This window comes from Notechis scutatus, chromosome 3 (genome assembly GCF_049901735.1).
Source record: "Notechis scutatus isolate UNSWTSFEM ecotype Mainland chromosome 3, rNotScu1.2, whole genome shotgun sequence".
In the NCBI taxonomy this organism is placed as follows: domain Eukaryota; kingdom Metazoa; phylum Chordata; class Lepidosauria; order Squamata; family Elapidae; genus Notechis; species Notechis scutatus.
In genome coordinates, this window is record NC_142011.1 from 115,781,071 (window position 1) to 115,800,568 (window position 19,498).

At 38.7% G+C, this 19,498-nt stretch overlaps 1 protein-coding gene across 4 annotated transcripts in view; it reads right to left on the reverse strand.

Moving 5' to 3' along the window:
• Positions 1–5,548: 5,548 nt before the first annotated feature.
• LOC113426383 (protocadherin alpha-5-like) overlaps positions 5,549–19,498 on the reverse strand; it is a 239,202-nt gene continuing 225,252 nt past the window's right edge. For all 4 annotated transcript variants that reach the window (XM_087961009.1, XM_087961006.1, XM_087961008.1 and 1 more), the window contains exon 4: positions 5,549–8,481. In XM_087961009.1, the coding sequence (XP_087817135.1) occupies positions 8,171–8,481 (311 nt within the window). In that variant the 3' untranslated portion in view covers positions 5,549–8,170. The remainder of the gene's footprint in view (positions 8,482–19,498) is intronic.

Genomic DNA, 19,498 nt, shown 5'->3' on the forward strand with positions numbered 1-19,498 from the left:
ATCCCACTTTTTTCTAGCTTACCAAGAAGTAGGTTGTGGTCTACTTTTTTGAATGCCTTGCTGATATTATGTCCACAGTATTTCACTGGTCAAATACAATGTGAAAGATGTGGAACAAGAAATTGTGGGAAGAAATATCCATCTGGTTCAGTTCCAAGCCAGGAGGAAGACACTGGAGACATGGAGACTGATTGGAAAGATGGTTTAATGACAAAGCAGAACCACATGGGTTCTGGGCAGCTGACCACATGGAGTTGAGCGTGCTTGGGTTTTATAAGTTCTCTTGGGCTTGCTTTTCCTGTGCAAGAACATGTATTCTATTGGCTGTTGTCAGACTCCCCTGGGGCCATGTAGGGGTTATGTAGTGGTTTAGTAGATCTTCTGGCTCTATAGGGAAAGTACAAATCTTAGGTGTTTGTCTGAGCTGTTTGGTTGAAGTTTCTGAGGGTGATGCAATGAAGGGGCTTGTGTTCTGAAAGGGTGTTAGGCAATTCTTATTGTGGCTTAATGGCTTTTTTTCCTGTGTTGGATCTTGGGTGCTTCTAATGCTACCATTTTACTTTTGTTTCAAAATATCCTGTCTTGACTGGATTACCAAATCTGCATTTCAAAAAGCTGTCCTCAGCATCTGCTGGGGCTATTAAGAAAGACTTGGAAGCTGCTTTCTATCTCCAAGAGCATGTTTCTCCATTTTTCCTTTAGGAAAAATATAATATTCTGCCTTTTTAATAGTATTTCATTCTTCTAGGAGAGGGGTGGGTCCTAACTTTTTACAAAAGTAATAGTGCTGCCACACCAAAAGATCTGGAGAAACACTTGGGTATAGTAAGAGTAGATACCATCTCAAGTTATAAATTATAAAAGCTGCATTATTTGGAATAGAGCATATATTACAATATTTTTAATGGTGCTAAATTCCTGGGAATGATCCAATAGTCAAACATAGCAAAACACAGTCAAGACTACTACACTGTGGGTACAGAACAGCAACAGCAACAATAGTAAACCCACAATTGCACATACATACAAGAAGGTCTATTTTCTTGTTTTTTTAAAGACTGTTTCTCAGCAAGTTTCCAAGTGTTCTATTCCATGTGTTAGACAGTACTTTTCATTAAGATGGCTGAATCACCCTCTTGATACTGGCTAACTATTGTTTGGATCATCAGACCTGCATGTCTTCTGTCTACCAGAAAGGATAATAGAAAGCTAACCACCACCATCCTTAACTTCACCTATAGAAGCTGCTTTTGAAACTGACCCAAAAGCTACAGCTTTTTGGAAGTCTACAACAGTCAATGCACCTAATATTTTGGAGGAAATTAAAAAAAAATCTGATTTTTATCTGTGTAAAAGGCATTGCTATGGAATTACAGTAATAAAATTCTTCTTATTCATATCAGTTGAAAGCTTTCAAATGGGCAACTTTCTGATAGTGATTTTGTGGCTGAATAATTTAAAACTGACAGCAAGAGCCACATTTATTAAATTTGTGTTTTTCTAATTATTAAAATATTTACTATCTCTAACCTTTTGTACCTCAGGGACCACCAAACTCATAATTTTAAATACCAGGGACCACTAACTGGTTCTGTGGGTGTGGCCTAATTTGTGGGTGTGGCTTGGTGGTTATGTGACTGGTTGGGCATGGCTTGTATGTAAATATTATAAATATTTATATAAATATTGATTTTTTTTATTAAAAAGAGAGCAACTTTTACCCAAAATCAGGCAAAGCAGGCAGGCAGATTGAGTTGCTCACAGAATCACAGATTCATTCAGAAATCTATCTATCTGCCATCGGCTAGCTCGGTCTGTCACATAAAATTTGCTTGCCGTGAGTCAGTACTGAATAATAGAACCTTCAGTCCTAAGGGAGGTTCAGCTGTGCTTAAAAGCAGAGCCAAAGATCTAAAGGCTAGCTAGAAAGCAAGAAATCCAACCATTTCCTGCTTCCTAGCTAATCTAAATCTCCGGCACAGCAGAACAGATGATGGTCGGAAAAAGGAAAAATAGCAATTTAGCAGGCAAATTTGCCAGGTAAGGAGAGAGTGGGCGGGGAGGGTTCCCGCGGGCCATGTGGGTGGCGCAGCCTTGTGTTTCTGTGCAGCCTGGATTAATTGCTTGGGGAGGGTGCTCTGGGGGTGAGATTTCTCTGTGGCCCACCAAAATTTTCTCAGGACTCACCAGTGGGCTGTGGCCCACCAGTTGGTGACCACTGATTTATAAGACATCAAAGGATTCAATGGTGGAAGTAAGAATAGGTTTGGGAGAACTTTTCCAATATTCTAAGAAGAAACAGCTCCTTCCACAGTCTGAACTGGATTGATCAGATTAGAAGAGTATTAATAATATCTAGTAACATTCACCTTCACAATTAATTCTCCACTTATGAAGGTGGAAGAAGGGATAATTCTATGGAATTCAAATTTGATGAAAGAGAAACATTCCTAACCTTAAACATATTCTTCCTGTTTTATTGGATAATGAAAAAAATATCAGATTTTTTTGGGGGGGAGTATTTGATAAATTGAATGTTATGACTTAAACAGAGAATTAAATTTTCATAAAAAGTTGGATTATTATGTAGATTTGATGAAGAGTATACAGTGTTAAACAGTTAAAAAAATTATTACCATTGTATCTATTGGCAGTAGTGAAAGTATTTGAATAATTTATCACTTACAAATGTTATAATAAAATGTGGATAGAACTCTGCTCAAAAAGCATTGAAAATTTAAGACTCTAAAGAAACTACAAAGAAATTTCCTTGCAGGAGGGGTTTTGTTTGGGGGCAGCAAGGGCCAATTGGGTCTGATAGCATTAGGAAATTACTGTAGGACTCAGTTTAAACTTGTTCATGTACAAAAGACAGGGAACAAAAGGTGTAACTTCCATTTTATTTCTAAAATGTACTGTATTTTCTCCACTCCATCTGGTATCTTCTCTTATAACAGGAGTCACCTATTTCTTATTTTAGATTAGTATCTCTTTGGTGTTTTTTTTAAATATTTTATGGTGTCATTGGGGACTTTTTTTAGTACTGCAAATATTGAGTGGTTTTGATTAAAATTGCAAAGGAATCTTTGCTTCAAACAATGCTTCATTGTAGACTTCAAACATAGTTGGACCTAAGATCTCTTGTAGGTATTTATAAAATTCTGCTGGTAGGCCATGGTCCTGGTGTCTTGTTTTTTGCCTCTTAATTGCTTCTGTTAATTCCATCATTGTTATTCTTTCATTCAACCTTATCTTCATTTCTTCCAGCACTTTGGATAGGGTGGCTTCTTCCATATATTGTTTAATTTTATCTTCAAGTATGTTTTCTTTGCTGTATAGTTTTTCATAAAATTATTTTATTTATTTTTTCTTATCTTCATTTTTGTGTCAAATTGTACCCATCTCATCTTGTAACTTTTGTATCAGTTTCTTTTCTTTTTCTTTTTTAAGTCTGAATGCCAACCATCGCCCCAACTTATTTGCGTTTTCAAAGAAATTTTGTTTGGCTACTTTAATTTTTTGTGCCAATTCCTCTTTCTCTAGAATATTTAATTCATGTTTTACTAATTCCATTTGATTTTTGTCATTTTTTGTGGGTTTCTCTGTAATTCCAGTTCAAATCTTTTATATTCTTCTAATTCCTTTCATCTTTTCTCCTTCTCCCTATTTTTCCTTCCTATATAGGAAGGAATCCCCTGAAATATACTTTGGCAGTATCCCATACATTTTGTAGGGACGTTTCTCCATTTTTATTCTTTTTAAACAAAAACTCCATTTCCTTCTCTGTTTTCTGTATAAACTCTTTATCTTCCAATGCTGACTGCTTTAATGTCCGTCTCGGTTTTCTTGTTTGTCCTTTCCATTTTATTGGATTATGGTCTGCCTAAATACTTGACTCTACTTCTTGTATATTCTCTTGCAGTTCCAGTGACATCCATATCATATCAATTCTCGACCATGATTTATGCATATTTGAGTAGGAAGTATATTGTTTTTCTCTGGTTTTAATTCCCTTCAATTAATTCCTAATTCCTCCGTCATTTTAAAAAAGGTCTTTGGTAAAGTTCTCCTACCTTTTTCATTTGTTTTGTAGTCTAATTTTACATCAACAATTGTGTTAAAGTCTCCTACAATACAAATGTTATCATATTCTGTTTCTGTAATTTTTTTAAATGTAATTGTTCATAAAAAAACTTCTTAGAGAATTTGGTGCATATATTACTGTTAATAGTGTCCATTTATAATTCATCATTACTTCCACTATCAAAATTCTCCCCTCTTCATCTTTATAAATTTGTTTTGATTCTAAGGATTCTTTGATGAAGAGGGCCACCCCTCTTTTTTTCTGCTGTGCTAATGAGGCATATAGTTTCCCTATTTTAGGGTTTTCCAATTGTTTATAGTGGTCCTTTTTAATATGTACTTCCTGGCGACAAATCAAATCTAAATTCAAATTTTTTAATTTATTGAAAAAAGTTTTCCTTTTTTTCTATATTTGCTATGTTGCTACACAAATCCTGTTCAGTTCCACATTATTCTTTTTAAAAAAGCAGATTAGACTTACAGGTTCATTTTTGAACATACATGACCAAAAAATCAGTATAGGAAAACAATAGTAAGATTTATATAATCTAAAAAGAAAGCAGAAACTGTATAAAATGAGAAAACTTTGTGCTGGACATGTGAGAAAAATCCCAAACTACCGGTAGGCCGAAGAATAATTTTAATTCTTTCCAGTGAGGTTTCATGAACGTAGCCTGCAAGCAACATCATACATGACAGATTGGGTCCATGTGGTGCATGATTAAAATACTGGAGGAAGACTTGTGTGACACTAGAGCTCAAGTGTGCACTCCCTGATTGGCCAATCAGTCTCTTAATCCCTTGTACTATAATTTCCTAGGATTCTTACAGTGCTGTTACAGTGCTAAATTAGCATATATACTGCATTGAGTTCCTAGAATACAAGTTGCTAATGAATGTAATAAAAATGTATATATAACCATTACATGTCCTCTAAGAATATACAACAACACAGAGATTGTGCAGATTTGCGGGGCCATGTTACTGAACAGGTTGATACTGAAAGGTTCAACTAGTGTAAACATGTTATGTTATAGTAGGTTATGTTGTTTATGTTACGTTTAACATGGTGTTCTGGTGTTCTATTGGATTCCAAGCAGCATTTCTGCCCTTTGAATGCCAGGGTCTTGATTTAGATTGGCTTCTTCTTCAGCATGAAGATGCAAAAGTACAGAGATGCTCTGAAAGTTACAGCATGATATTTTGAAAAAATGGCCATAACATCAAGGAAATTACACTTTAAATTACAAATACAATGTTATGGTAACTTTATTTAATACAAGGATACTTCTCACATGGTAGCAACTCAGATTATCTGAATTTGAAATCTTAAGTGAGGAAAAAGGAAGCCTAGTAAGACAATTAAAGGAAACATAAAAGTATCTCACTGAGGATTTGTTTAAACCAAAAAAAAGGAAAGTTGTAAGATGGCCAAATATAAAATTACAGGGCACCAGAGACTATATTAAAATAGATACTTAATTTATTTTTAAAAAATGGAAATGGCTATGAATTTTAATTGGGCAGTAAAAATAGTTTGGTAAAAAAGGTATCTAAAAACTGCAGGAAATGTTTGATGAATATGTTGGCCAAGAGAAGTATGGATACGCCTAATACTATCAGTTATTAATAGACATGCACTTCTCTAATAGTAACAGTACAGGTAGTCCTTGACATACAACCACAACTAAGCCCAAAATTTATGTTAAGCGAGAAATTTGTTGTGAGATTTGCCCCATATTATCACTTTTCTTGCCACATTTGTAAACTGAATCACTGCAGTTGTTAAATTAGTAATACAGGTAAGTGAATCTGGTTTTCCCATTGATTTGACTTCTCAAAAGATTGCAAAAGGTGATCATATGACCTCAGGATGCTGCAGCTGTCATGAATGTGAGTCAGTTGTCAAATATCCAAATATAAACCATGTGACCATGGGGATGCTGCAATGATCATAAGTGTGAAAAATGGCCATAAGTCTACTTTTTTCAATGCCATTGTAACTTTGAATGGTCACTAATGAACTATTTATTGTAAGTCGAGGACTACCTGTATAGATTTCTCATATTTTATTAATGATACATTTTATAGAGTATTCTTGCCTTCCTTGTGGATTTTTAGGCAGCTTTGTGTGCAGCATATAATATCCAGGAAATTTATTTTCTTTGCTGTTTAGTTTACTGTTTAGTCACAGTTCATATAATGGTCTGACCTCAAAATAATACCCTGCAAATTACTGATTTCTTGATTTAAGAAAGGTATTTTACTTGTGTTTCAAATCATACACAAAAACTGGTTACTAACAGTGCTTAAAAATATTAACGCAACTCCACTTGTTCACAAATGTACAAAAAATAATAGCAGATTTACATTCAACTACTAAAGCTTAATGTCCACACTAGATAATAGTTGCATTGACATTCACATATATAAGCACAGAACAAATATTTTAGGATACTTATAAGAGCATGTTGCATACTTACAGTACTTTAATTTTACATAATAAGCAATAATTTGAAGGGTCAGAAATTCATAAAATCTTAGAGAAACTAAACCCAAGAAGATCATGTAGGCAAATACATCAAGACACGCAACAGAGCTAGCAGATTAGTAAAGTTGCTTGGTGAGAAAGAATTGATTTCCACTTCCCCTGATTATTATTATTACAAAAGGAGTGTACTCAAAGTGCAGAATAAGGAAAGCAAAATGAGAGCAAGAAAATCTTTTATTTCTTTAATGCATGCAAGAGGCAGTCCCCATTCCCAATCTAGTGACCTGATATAATAAAGCGGTGATTGGCAGATATAATACAGTGTTTCAGGCATTTTTTCTAAAGCACTTTATTAGCAGCAATTATATTTTCTAATGGCTGTAAATTTACTTCGGTTTGGGGGTAAAGGACATTATATTTTTTTCATTTACAGTTATTCTCCCTTTATAAAATATTAAATCGCTAATAGCATGGATAAGACTACTTCCTTCTATATTTTTGCATATGTTTTATGGAAATACTCTGATATTTTCAGAGTTGCTATGTGCAAAGGAATGTTAAATAGAGTGGAAACAAGGACATAAAGGAAACATCACAGTCATTTACATTCCTGAGATGTCAGCCCTTAATTCCTTTGTTAAACTTTGAGAGCTTGTCAGCACGGTGGTTTCCTAACAGCCTTGGACAATGTCCCCAGAGGGCCGTTCACTTATCTGGATTGTAGACACTTCTATCCACACAGCTGCACACAAGATTTGAATAAGGAATCTCCACTCTCCAAAGTTACTTGTGTTTTTTTCCCCAAGGGGAGATTTTCCACACACCTTGTTTAGCTCTACGGTAGTGAGTCAAGGATACGGGAGGTTGCCATGCAGACGTTCCCTGAGGGACATCCTTGCTAGGAGATCAAAGGCCTTATTGTGGCAATATGGTCAATGGCTTGGAAGCAGACATACTTCATGGTTTCTCATATGAGTTGTCTGAGTTAAACTTGTTTTGTTTTTTTGCTGGAGTGTGTATACAAAATATAGAAAAGCTTGCACTCAAAACATACATGGATACATCTGATGGAATACAAAATAATCACAAATTTAACTTAGATCCCCGGGCACATTAATTTAACAAGTAACTTAATTTGTTCATGTTTTGCGAGTGCTTTTGCATCATATTCACCTGACCTTGCATCACCTAGCCAGCCATCAGTGCACAGGAGTTTTCAATCAGCTACAGGGTGCACAATAACAAAACTGTTTACCTCTCCACCTCCATATATGTCATCAGGATAGGGTTACAGACTCCAATTTTGCTTGGGCTATGTTGTGAAAAGTTTCTTTTCCAAAGTAGGAGAAAAGAAACAGATCTGCTTTTTTTATAATCTGAAAATAAGCCAGGGTGGATAAAAATAGTTAATGTCAGGTGTGATAAAGCTTTCAAGACAAAACCTGTCAAGCAAAAGACATTGTGAATTCCCTGCAGATTTTTTGAAGTCTTGTACATACAGGAAATTAGTTAACAGGAAGAAGTTGGGAGTTGCTACATGGGAGAGTTCTTCCAAATTGCAAAAATTGGCTAAATCGATTGTTCAGTATAAACCCCTCACTGATCATTGTTGTCAGCAGTGCTGTTGATCTTTTCTTTTTTATCCTGAGCCTTGTTTCCCTTCTTTTTCTTCTTCTTTTTCTTGGTCTCTTCCTTCTTGCCAAAAGTTATAAAGTCACTTTTATCAGTTTGGCTATTTGGTGGATCTTGACGAATGGAGATGATGGCAGGAGATCCTGGGATAATGAACTTGTCTGGCAACTCACTTGGGCCTGGCTGCTTGGAATTGCCAGGCCCATATTTGAAAGTCCAGCTGTTGCTATTCACGCCAGCTCCCACTGGAGGGGATACTTCACCAGCTTCAGGTTCTAGGGGAATAAAATTAAATAAAGCATTAAAATATTATTCAGCTAGAAATACATGCAGGTAAATTGCACTACTGTGTTCTAAGAATTATTTCAAATAAGGGTCAAAATGATGCTACAGGTACATATCAAGTTTCCACAGGTGAGATTTCTCTTCTCTAATAAAAAGAAATCACATTTTCTTAATGCTTTTTTCAAAAATCTGGAAATTAATAAATGCTCTGTCTTACATATTAGTAAACGCAATCAGAATGTCAAGTATAAGCTAGGTGGTATTGACCTAGCAGATGATTCTCACTTTGATAAGGACCTAGATGTGTTTATCTCTGACTATCTATGCTCCAAACTTCACTGTAACAGCATTGCTAAAAAAGTATTAAGAGTTGTAAACTTAATTCTACGAAGTTTCTTTTCTGGCAACATTGTATTGCTAACTAGAGCTTATAAAACTTACATTAGACCGATCGTAGAGTACTGTTCAACTGTCTGGAATCCCTACCATATATCTGATATTATTAGTACAATCGAGAGGGTACAAAGGTATTTTATGAGAAAAGTTTTGCACTCTTCTGTACATAATAGAATTCCCTATACTACTAGGCTTGAAATTCTTGGTTCGGATAACATGGAACTGTGTCACTTGCAGTCAGACTTAGGCATTGCATAAAAATTGTACGTAGCAATGTTTTACCTGTAAATGACATTTTTTGTTTTAATCACAATAATACGCACACGAATAACCATTATCAACTCAATGTAAACCGATCTAAACTTGACTGTAAAAAATATGATTTTTGTTTTCACAGTCTGGAATGCTCTACCTGAAACAGTTGTCTCAGCTACAAATTTTCACAGTTTTAGTCGCAAATTGACTTCCGTGGATTTTACTTCACACTTAAGAGGTTCATAAAGGGGGCATGCATAAATGCATAAATCTGCCTATCGTCCCTGTTGGGTTTTTAAAATATTATTTTCTGTTTTTGTTTCTTTTTGACAAATTATAATTAAAAAAAATAAAAAATAAATCTACAACTTGAATTGCCAAATTACAATTAAGAATGATATTTTTAATTTCATATTTATATTGATTTTATATTGAAAAAAGCCTACCTCATGCATCTATCAAACTGGATTCTAGCCCACAAAAGCTTGTGTCCAGTAGGTTGAATATTATGGCACATTAAAACTACCTTACAAAGATCAAAGCTGTTTCATTTGAATTATTAAGAGTTGCAGTGGCGCAGTGGTTAGAGTGCAGTACTGCAGGCTACTTCTGCTGCCTGCTGGCTGCCTGCAATTTGGCAGTTCAAATCTCACCAGGCTCAAGGTTGATTCAACCTTCCATACTTCTGAGGTGGGTAAAATGAGGACCCAAATTGTTGGGGGCAATATGCTGACTATGTAAAATGCTTAGAAAGTACTGTAAAGCACTATGAAGCGGTATATACATCTAAGTGCTATTGCTATTGTAATTACCACATTTTCCTGAAAACATGACCTACCCCAAAATAAGTCTTAGCTTGATTTTTACATGTGCGCCCAATATAAGTCCTACCCCCAAAATAAGCCCTAATTAAGACCCCCACCCACTCCAGAGTGCACGGGTAAAAATTAAGCTAGGGTAGGGATTGGGTGGTGGTGGAGCTGCCCTACTACTTATCTTTGGACAGTTGCAGCCAGGCCTCACACACCCAAACACCTGCCTTGCCAGACCATTTTTTCTATAGCCAGCAAGGCTTTCCTGAAGGCCTCTGCAACCAATAACAGATCGATCCAGAGCTCTGTTATTGGCTGCAGAGGCTTTTAGGTTGAATTTGTACATCTTGAACCAGCACATGATAGATAGTCAGAATCTGCAAATACGAACTTAGGAAATCAAAGGCTCAGAATGAACAAAAACTTGCAACAAAAGTCAAAGATAACAAAAAAAGTTTCTTCCATCATATAAATAGCAAGAAAAAAATATCAAGGAAACGGTCCACTAAAGAGAGAAGACGGTAAGGAAATAACAAGCAGCAGAGAGAAAGCAGAGCTGCTTAACTCACTCTTCACATCTGTCTTCATGCAAAAAGAAACTATAGCCTACCAAAAACATAACGGTAAAAAACAGACTAGAAATAAAAGTTAAAATAAGCAAAAAGAATAGTAAGAGAACACCTGTCTGATCTTGATGAATACAAATCACTGGGACATGACAGATTACATCCCAGAGTTCTAAAGGAGCTGGCAGATATCATTTCAGAACCACTGTACTACATCTTTCAAAATTCCTGGAGTACCAGAGAACTACCAGAGGACTGGAAAGGAGCTGATGTGGTTCCCATTTTCAAAAAAAAGGGGGGGGGGAAACAGACCCAGGAATCTACAGACCAATCAGCCTAACATCAATACCCGGGAAGATACTGGGCAAGATAATTAAAAAAAAACATATCTGCCAACATCCAGAACTGAGTAAAGTAATAACTAGCAGTCAGCATGGGTTTGTTAAAAACAGATCATGCCAAACCAATCTTATTTCATTCTTCTAAATTAGTAGACCAGCGAAATACTGTGGACATAATATACTTAGACTTCAGCAAGGCATTCAAGAAAGTAGACCACAACCTACTTCTTGGTAAGCGAGAAAAAAGTGGGATAGATAGCATCACTATCACATGGCTGGCTGACAAACCGTACCCAACAAGTAGTCCTTCATGGATCTATGTCTACATGGAGGGAAGTAAGCAATGGGATACTACAAGGTTCTGTCTTAGGCCCAGTACTCTTCAGTATCTTCATAAATGATTTAGATGATGGAATAGAAGGGGAACTTACCAAATTTGCGGATGACACTAAGCTGGCAGGAATAGCTAACACCCTAGAAGATAGGCTCAAGATCCAGATGGATCTTTACAGACTTGAACATTGGGCCATATGCAATGGTGGGATTCAACCAGTTTGCACCTATTTGTGAGAACCGGTTGTTAACTTTCTAAGCAGTTCGGAGAACCGGATATTGGAAGAAATTTCATGTTTTTTTCACTTATAGGACTAATCCTGTAAGGAAGGCGGGAAGGAAACATTCTGGTGTTGTTTTTAGCCTAATCTTTATTGCTCTGAGTACAGAAACTGCCTTTCAGTTAACCCTTATAACAGCTTGGCAGTACACCCAGACTTACTGTCACTTGAGCTCAAGGGTTTCTTTTTTTCTTTGCTGGTACTTTGCTGGGGATTGACTTTCTTAAAGGGGAAGGGTTGTTTTAAGCTTTTTACACTTCTGTTGGGAGGAAATAATTGAATAACGAAGTAGAGCTGCTGGAAATAAGCTTTTAATGACAAGGAACCAAGATGAGTGACATTCAGCAAGGCTTCTTGGCTAGCTAGAAAGATTGACATTCAAATGTTACATACCCTTTCTGAGTTTTGGTCTAAAACCAGGGGTGGGATCCTACTGGCATAACAACCAGTTTGCAGCACACGCATGCACACTACTTACAAATTACCGAGTCTGGCAAGCATTCACCTGCTCCAGCTGACAAGCGGCACTCAGCTGTGCCGCGCAAAGCAGCTGAGGAGGAAAAAGCAGAAAATAAAGGACAACCTAGAGCCTGGGCAGGTGGGGGGGCCAAACAGACGACCAGAAGATCATCGCAGTGAACCGGTTCCGTGTCAGCTGCTCTTCGGAGCTACTGATTCAACAGAACTGGCCCGAACCGGTAGAATCCCACTCCTCTCTAAAACTGGTTTTTGGTGAAGTTTAATCCTGTGCTTGGTCACGTTTAAATCCTGTGTTTATTGATGGGATAATTTTCCTTATTCAGCTTTGTTTGGAAGGAAAAATGTTAAACTCTGTTCCTGAAAAGGGTCTCCTTCACTGCTTTACTGGTTCCTAACACTGTCCTTTTGGGATGTACTTCCAAGAGGCAGGATGCAAGCTTGGCACTGATTTTTTTATTGCCTTTCTGGGGGGGTATGATCTTTCCTTAAACCTGGATGATTTCCTTAGGATATCTTGTGAGGTGAGTGAGACCAGCTGGTATATTTAAGTGATGGAAATGGATCTCAGGATTGCTTCTCCTGGGTGTGCTTTTTATGGAGAGCTTAAATGACCTCTCTGCTAAACGGTTTCAAGAGCAAGAGTTGGCTGCTGATAGTTATCATTATATGTTAACTATTTTAATTCCTCAAGTGCTCTGGCACCCTGCCTGATTTGTAACTCCAGCCTGCAGGTGTTACTTATGAAAAGGAAGGTATTCGGACATAATGGTTTAGGTTTCCATGATGGCTGTGGCTATCATTGATCTTCAGTGTGTATTCTCCCATTTCCAATCTAATGATTGGTATTTAGGGTAGCTTTTTGCAAGCAAAGAAGCTTTTTATATTTTTGTACAGGTAATCCCTGACTTACAACAGTTCATTTAGTGACCATTCAAAGTTACAATAGCACTGAAGTGATTTATGATCGTTTTTCACACTTATGACCATTGCAGCATCCCCGTGGTCACGAGAGTCCAGGAGAGGTGAAGCACCCCTCGATGTAAGTGACATAGAGTTGGTCACGCCCACCCAATCACATGACCGCCCAGCCATGCTTACTCAGCTGATCATTAGGACAGAGAACTGGTTGTTAAATTATTTGAATCCCACCACTACCCCCTACCTAACAAAATGAAATTCAATGTAGAGAAAAGTAAAGTCTTGCACTTAGGCAAGAAAAACCAAAAGTACACATATAGACTGGATGATACCAAGCTTAATAGCAGTAACTGTGAGAGGGATCTTGGAGTCTTAGTGGACAACCAGCTAAATATGAGCTAATAATGTGCAGTGGCAGCCAAAAAAGCCAATGCAATCCTAAATTGCATTAATAGAGAGATACAATCAAGATCAAATGAAGTACTAATACCACTCTATAAAGCCTTAGTAAGACCACACCTAGAATATTGCATCCAGTTTTGGTCACCACAGTATAAAAAGATATTGAGACTCTAGAAAGAGTGTAGAGAAAAGCAAAAGTCCAGAGAGGATGATCAGGGGGCTGGAGACTAAAACATATGAAGAATGGTTACAGGAACTGGGCATGGCTAGTCTAGTGAAGAGAAAGACCAGGGAATACATTATAGCAGTGTTCCAATATTTGAGGGGCTGCCACAAAGAGGAAAGGGTCAAGTTATTTTCCAAGGCACCCAAAGCCCAGACAAAGAATAATGGATGGAAACTGATCAAGGAGAGATTCAACCTAGAAATAAGGATAAATTTTCTGACAGTGAGAACAATCAACCAATGGAACAGCTTGCCTTGGAAGTTGTGGGAGCTTCATCACTGGAGGCTTTCAAGAAGAGACTGGACTGACATTTGTCAGAAATGGTATAGGGGGTCTCCTGCTTGGGGGGGGGGGGTTGGACTAGATGACCTACAAGGTCTTTTCCAACTCTGTTAATCTGTTATGATGCAAACATGCTTTCCCCCTAGTGTTTATACTTCTCCAATTTTTGTGATATGGTCCTCTGATTTTTAAAAAATGTACATGTATACTATTTTGCTGGATTATAAGAAGGGGGGGAGGTGTCGGAATATACCATTATTCTGGCGTATTGTATATGATTCTTCTCAGTGACATAAATGGTTGGGATGGAGCAAGATGAGAGAGTACAGAAAAATGGAGCCAAATGGAGACCCAAAAATGAATGAGATCAATGATTTGTGACAAATATTTGCTTAGAAAAAGGAATATTTATTTCAAACAGTGGTTTAAGCATAGGTCTACTTGAACATACAAATAACAATGAAAAGGATATGAATCTAAAAACATGATTCATTTGATTGTTTTTAATAAAAGAATGAAAAGATACAAAGGTGATAAGAGATTCTGAATGTAGGACAGATAATCTTTTGGGCTGTATGAAGTGTGGGTCTTGTGGGGTTAAAAAGGACACAGAAATTTAAAAAAAGAAACTACTGTAAAAATAGAATGATTGTAGGATGAGAAAATACAAGTCCTGTGTGGAAAAAAAACATTACAGAATGAATGAAATGTGAAAAAGAAACATGGAAGCTGCATGGAAGAGAACTGCCACAAAACTACATGAGGGTCAATGGTGGTATTCAGCCAATTCACACAGGTTCTCATGAACCGATAGCAAGGATTTGGCGTGGGTTGCTGAACTGGTAGTAAGTTCTGGCTGGCCATGGCCCCCGCCCGGTCGCCACTGGCTCACTTGCCTTGCCTGCCCGATGCTCGCCCCTTAAGGTATTTCTTTTTTTTCCCCCTCCCAACAATCAGCTGTTCATATGGTCAGCTGTGCCTGGATTCCCCTAGGTTGTCTTACTGCTTCGCCCAGGAGGATTCCCTCTGAGGGCCAGGAAGGTAAAAAATGGAGGGGAGGGGCATAGCCCCTCTTCCATTTTTTGCCTTCCTGAGCCCTAGGGGAGGCTTCTGGGAGCAAAAACGCCCCCCAGGAGGCTTCCCTGAGGCCCAGAAGGCTGCAAAATGGAGTGGGGAGGTGGCACCCCCCCAGGCTTTGTTTTTTTCTTCTGGGAACAAAAATGCACCCCCAGGAGGCTCCCTTGAGGCTCAGAAGGCCCCAAAATGGAGTGAGGGGGGTGCTGCACACCCTCTCCAGGCTCCATTTTTTTTCTTCCTGAGCCCCAGGGGAGCCTTCTGGGAGCAAAAATCCCCCCCCAGGAGGCTCCCCTGAGGCCTAAAAGGCCCCAAAATGGAGTGGGGGTGGCTGCAAAAAAGCAAAAAAAGCCACACTCACATAGCCACGCCCACCTAGCTACGCCCACCAAGAACCAGTAATAAAAAGTTTTGAATCCCACCATTGATGAGGGTGCTAGAGAATTCTGTAATTGTGTTACAGAATTTCCACAAAACTACATGATGGTGCTAATAAGAAATAGGATGGTTTTCTGATCATTATAAAGACATGATATAATATTTAAAAGTTTGCATTCTTTTTGTAAGAGAATAATTGTAACTAATTCCTCTATAACTAAATATTATATTTTTTGTGTTTCAATATGAATTTCTACAGAAATTATTTTCTAATATAACATTTAATTTTTGCTACTATTACTTTCCAAAGAGTCCAGTGTTTCTGAATTTATTTTAATATTCAAATTATGTCATAATATATTCAGCTTTTGCTGTTCATTGTATTAATTCAATATTTTTCCATTGAAAAATATGATTAGTGATATGCAAAAAATCCAATATTAATATTTTTTCTCTCTTATTGAATATAAACATCCATTCAGAAGACCAAGCTGCAGAATTCCCTCCAATATAGTTTAAGAAGAAGAGAGTGTCAGCCTTAGTAGGTGGACCAGACAGGAAACACAGCCAGATAAGCTAATTATACTTTATTGCAAAACTACATAAAGAGAATCTTGCAATTCTGAAAGTGTAATTCTTCCACCTTCATCACCTTTTGCTCCAGACACGATGCAGCTGTGGACTATGCTCTCTCTTTATCTGAGCATTCCCTAAGCAGCGTCTCTCTGCCTGGTCTCCCAGGATCATCCCCACATACAAGGAGGTTTGATGAAATTGCTCACAATAGCCGAGATCATGTCACTGCTCCTGCTTTTATCTGCCAGTAACATAATTACTTTAGTATAATCTTTTTTATGTGGCAGATTCTAGCTAATTACTTTATTCACAGAATCAGCAGAAAAGGTGAGGCAAGAAAGAAGAGGCAAGGAATTAAAAAAAACAGGGTAGAAGATGATTAGATAGCGCAGGATAGATAGGCTGTGTGAAAATGTAGCTTGTTAATTATCTGTTTTGAAAGAAGTACAAATTGGGTAAAAATAGGCAGCAAGGAGTTACAGACCTTTATGTCTCTTTGTGACTACTTTATGCTATGTAATCTCAATGTTTGCAGCCCAGCCCTGGAAACCCCACCCTCAAGATGGCTGCTTATCAAAGAAAGAGCAGAGCATCAAGCATTGCAGGGTAGTGGGAGCAATGCCAGAAATAGATTTTTCTTCCACTGTTCTCCCTCCCTCCTGAATCTGTCTCTTGGGGTGGAATAGGGCATACACTTGTCATCTCTGCACAATCCTAAATCCACAGTCTGTTATTTCCTAAATAAGATGAGAGTGTAGCACATAAATTCTGCTTCAGATCCCTCTGTTGAAAAATTGAGCATTCCAAAATCTGAAAGACTCAGGAACCATGTAACTACCATTCCAAGCAGATATATTTAGTTCATTGATTTTAATCCAGAATGCAGCTATTTCATGTCTCTACGTCATTTTTCAAGTCATTACATTGTATTCCCTTCTCTGTCTCTTATATTGTTGATATAGCTCCAAGAGGCTATCACCTTCTTAATATACTACATCTAGAATTATATTAGGTTAAACTTAAACCACGACCATTTGAATATATGCCAATATAAAAATTTTAAATCACAGAGGAAAAGGCGAGCTGGCAGGAAATTGCAAGAAGCTGATTTTCCTATTTTTTTATGTTATGCTGGCTGCTGTTTTTCCCTCTGGCTGATATGATGAATATTTATTGTTACAGAGAAGTCATATATTGCCTGCATTAATTCTGAAAAGCTTACAGAGCATAAACATAGCCGAAAAATGTGTGTGCGTGTGTATGTGTGTGTGTAGTACATGGGCAAAATGCAAATCAGTGAATGACTTTCTCTGCAATATTAAAAATAGTCTGATTTTTTTCTAAGCCTTTTCTGGATTAAATTATCCATAAAAACTAGTTGCATATAAATAATAATAATAAACATTGCAATTGACAGAAAAGAAGCTAAATATATTACACTGCAATCTATTCACCCAGCCTTCCTAAAAATAGGAGCCTTTTTTTAAGCAGGTACTTTCTTCTCTCTTGTGATCTCAGGTCCTCTTGCAGGAGTGACAGATGCCCTGAGGTCATATAGCTGCTTATGGGATTACAGGGAATTTCTCCTCTGTAAGCCATCTGGGTCAGCTTTCATGGCAAGGATGCCAAAGGTTAAAGCCTGCCATCAGTTAGGTTTTCACTGTCCTCACGAAAGACCATCCATGTGATGCTTCTATTTCAATAAATAATAATCATTGGGATTCTGAATTGAGCAACATACATATTTCATAAATAAAAAATAATATTCATAAGGAGAGATTATTTTACTTCCTGAATGTACTGTCAAAGTTAAATCTGAATATTGAAATAATTTCTTGGGGGCAATTAATATAAAACATAAACAGTGGAAGAAAAGAATTCGGAATTATTACATTCAGATTGCTCTAGCTGCACCAGCAATGGATAAGGAGGAGTTGTTGAAGAAGAGGAACTGCTTGCAAGTGGGTAAGGAATGAAAGTGAATAGCATCATGTGGACTAAAGCAGGGGTCACCAACCTTTTGGACCTCAGGGACCACTAAATTCATAATTTTAAATCCTGCGGATTCAATCCAGCGCACTGCTAGATGAAGCTCCTGGACTCCCAGTGACGAGATGGGGTCCTTCAGGCAGCTTGGCTGCCTTTTTCTGCAACCTTAAACACTCAAAGAGCCATTTGGACCCATTTCCCACAGAAAACAAAACTCCGGGAGCCATAAAACCTGGGTGGGAGTGGCCAACTCGACGTCACTCTCTCTCACCCAGTTACATGACCACCACCCCCAGCCAGGCCTACCCAGGTTTTGTGGCTCCCAGTGTTTTCTTTTCTATGGGAAAAAGTATTTCTTTCTGTCTCTCTCTCTCTGTCTCTCTCTCTCTGTCTCTCTCTCTGCATCACTCTCTTTATCTGTCTCTCTCTGTCTCTCTCTTTCTGTCTCTTTCTCTCATCTCTCTCTCTCTCTTTCTCTCTCTGTCTGTCTCTCTCTCTTTCTGCCTCTGTCTGTCTCTCTCTCTCTCATCTCTCTCTTACTCTGATTCTCCAGTGCTCTCTGGGTCTCGTGGGTGATTCTCCGCCTTTTGTTGGTGCTGGGCACACCTTGGTCACTCAGGGAGATGCACAAACTGCTTTCCACGCTGAGACACTCGCCCAACCCAGCTGCGGCCGATGCTCTGCATCATAATGGGCTCCAGGAGGAGGAGATGTTGCTGTCTCCACCATTGAGAAGTGTGCTAAATTTAACTGTGCTACGCAAGAAGCTGCAAGAGCAGTGGGCAGGCCATGGAAGTGGCAACAGCAGCAGTGAAGAGAAATGGCCGGAGAGGAAATCATGTGTCTCCCTGAGCAACCAAGGTGAGCGCAGCACCAAAAAGGGCTGGAAGAAACATCTGCGAAACCCAGCAAGAGATGAAGCGAGTACAGCGGCATTTTACTGCCACTCTGGAATATGGAGTGAATCTTCATCCCCCACCCTTACCTTCTCAGGCCTGGTGAGGAGTGATTGGGAGGGAAGAGGAGAGGTGGGTTCAGCTGACAGGAAGCCACAGTAGGGGGACAAAAGAGCCGCGGGTTGCTGACACCCATTGCTTAGGGCCACCTGCGCCACCGCTCCCCCTTGCCACAACAGCACTTTTACCTCATTCCGGCTGGTGAAGGCTTTGCTACTCCTTGCACATTGCACCACCTGCAAAGTTGCAAGTTGTACATACCATCATCTACAGCGGAGATTTCCAGACCCACCACTAGCTGCCTGGCCGGTACCATATTTCAGAACTTTAGTCACAGGACTGGCCCATTGGTCATCCTGGAGCAGCTCCTCCACCTGGGTGCACTGCGGACCACCAAAATTTTCTCGGGGACCACCTCTGGATTAGTGGTCACCAACCAGTGGGCTGGAGACCACTGGTGGTCCGCAAGAAAATTTTGATAGTCCGCAGAGAAATGTCACCCCAAAGCACCCCCCAAAGCAATTAATCCAGACTGCGTGGGAACACAAGGCTGCACCACCCACATGGCCCACGGGAGCACAAGGCTTGCATCCCTTGCACTGCGAACAACATGAGGTAGTGAGGAGAGGTGGGAAAGGGCAGAGGGGGGAACTTGCCCCACTCGCCCCACCTGGCCACCGGGCTGCTTCTTCTGCTTTTGGCTGCACGCAAGGAAAGTAGCAAAAGTCTTTCTTTCTCTCCC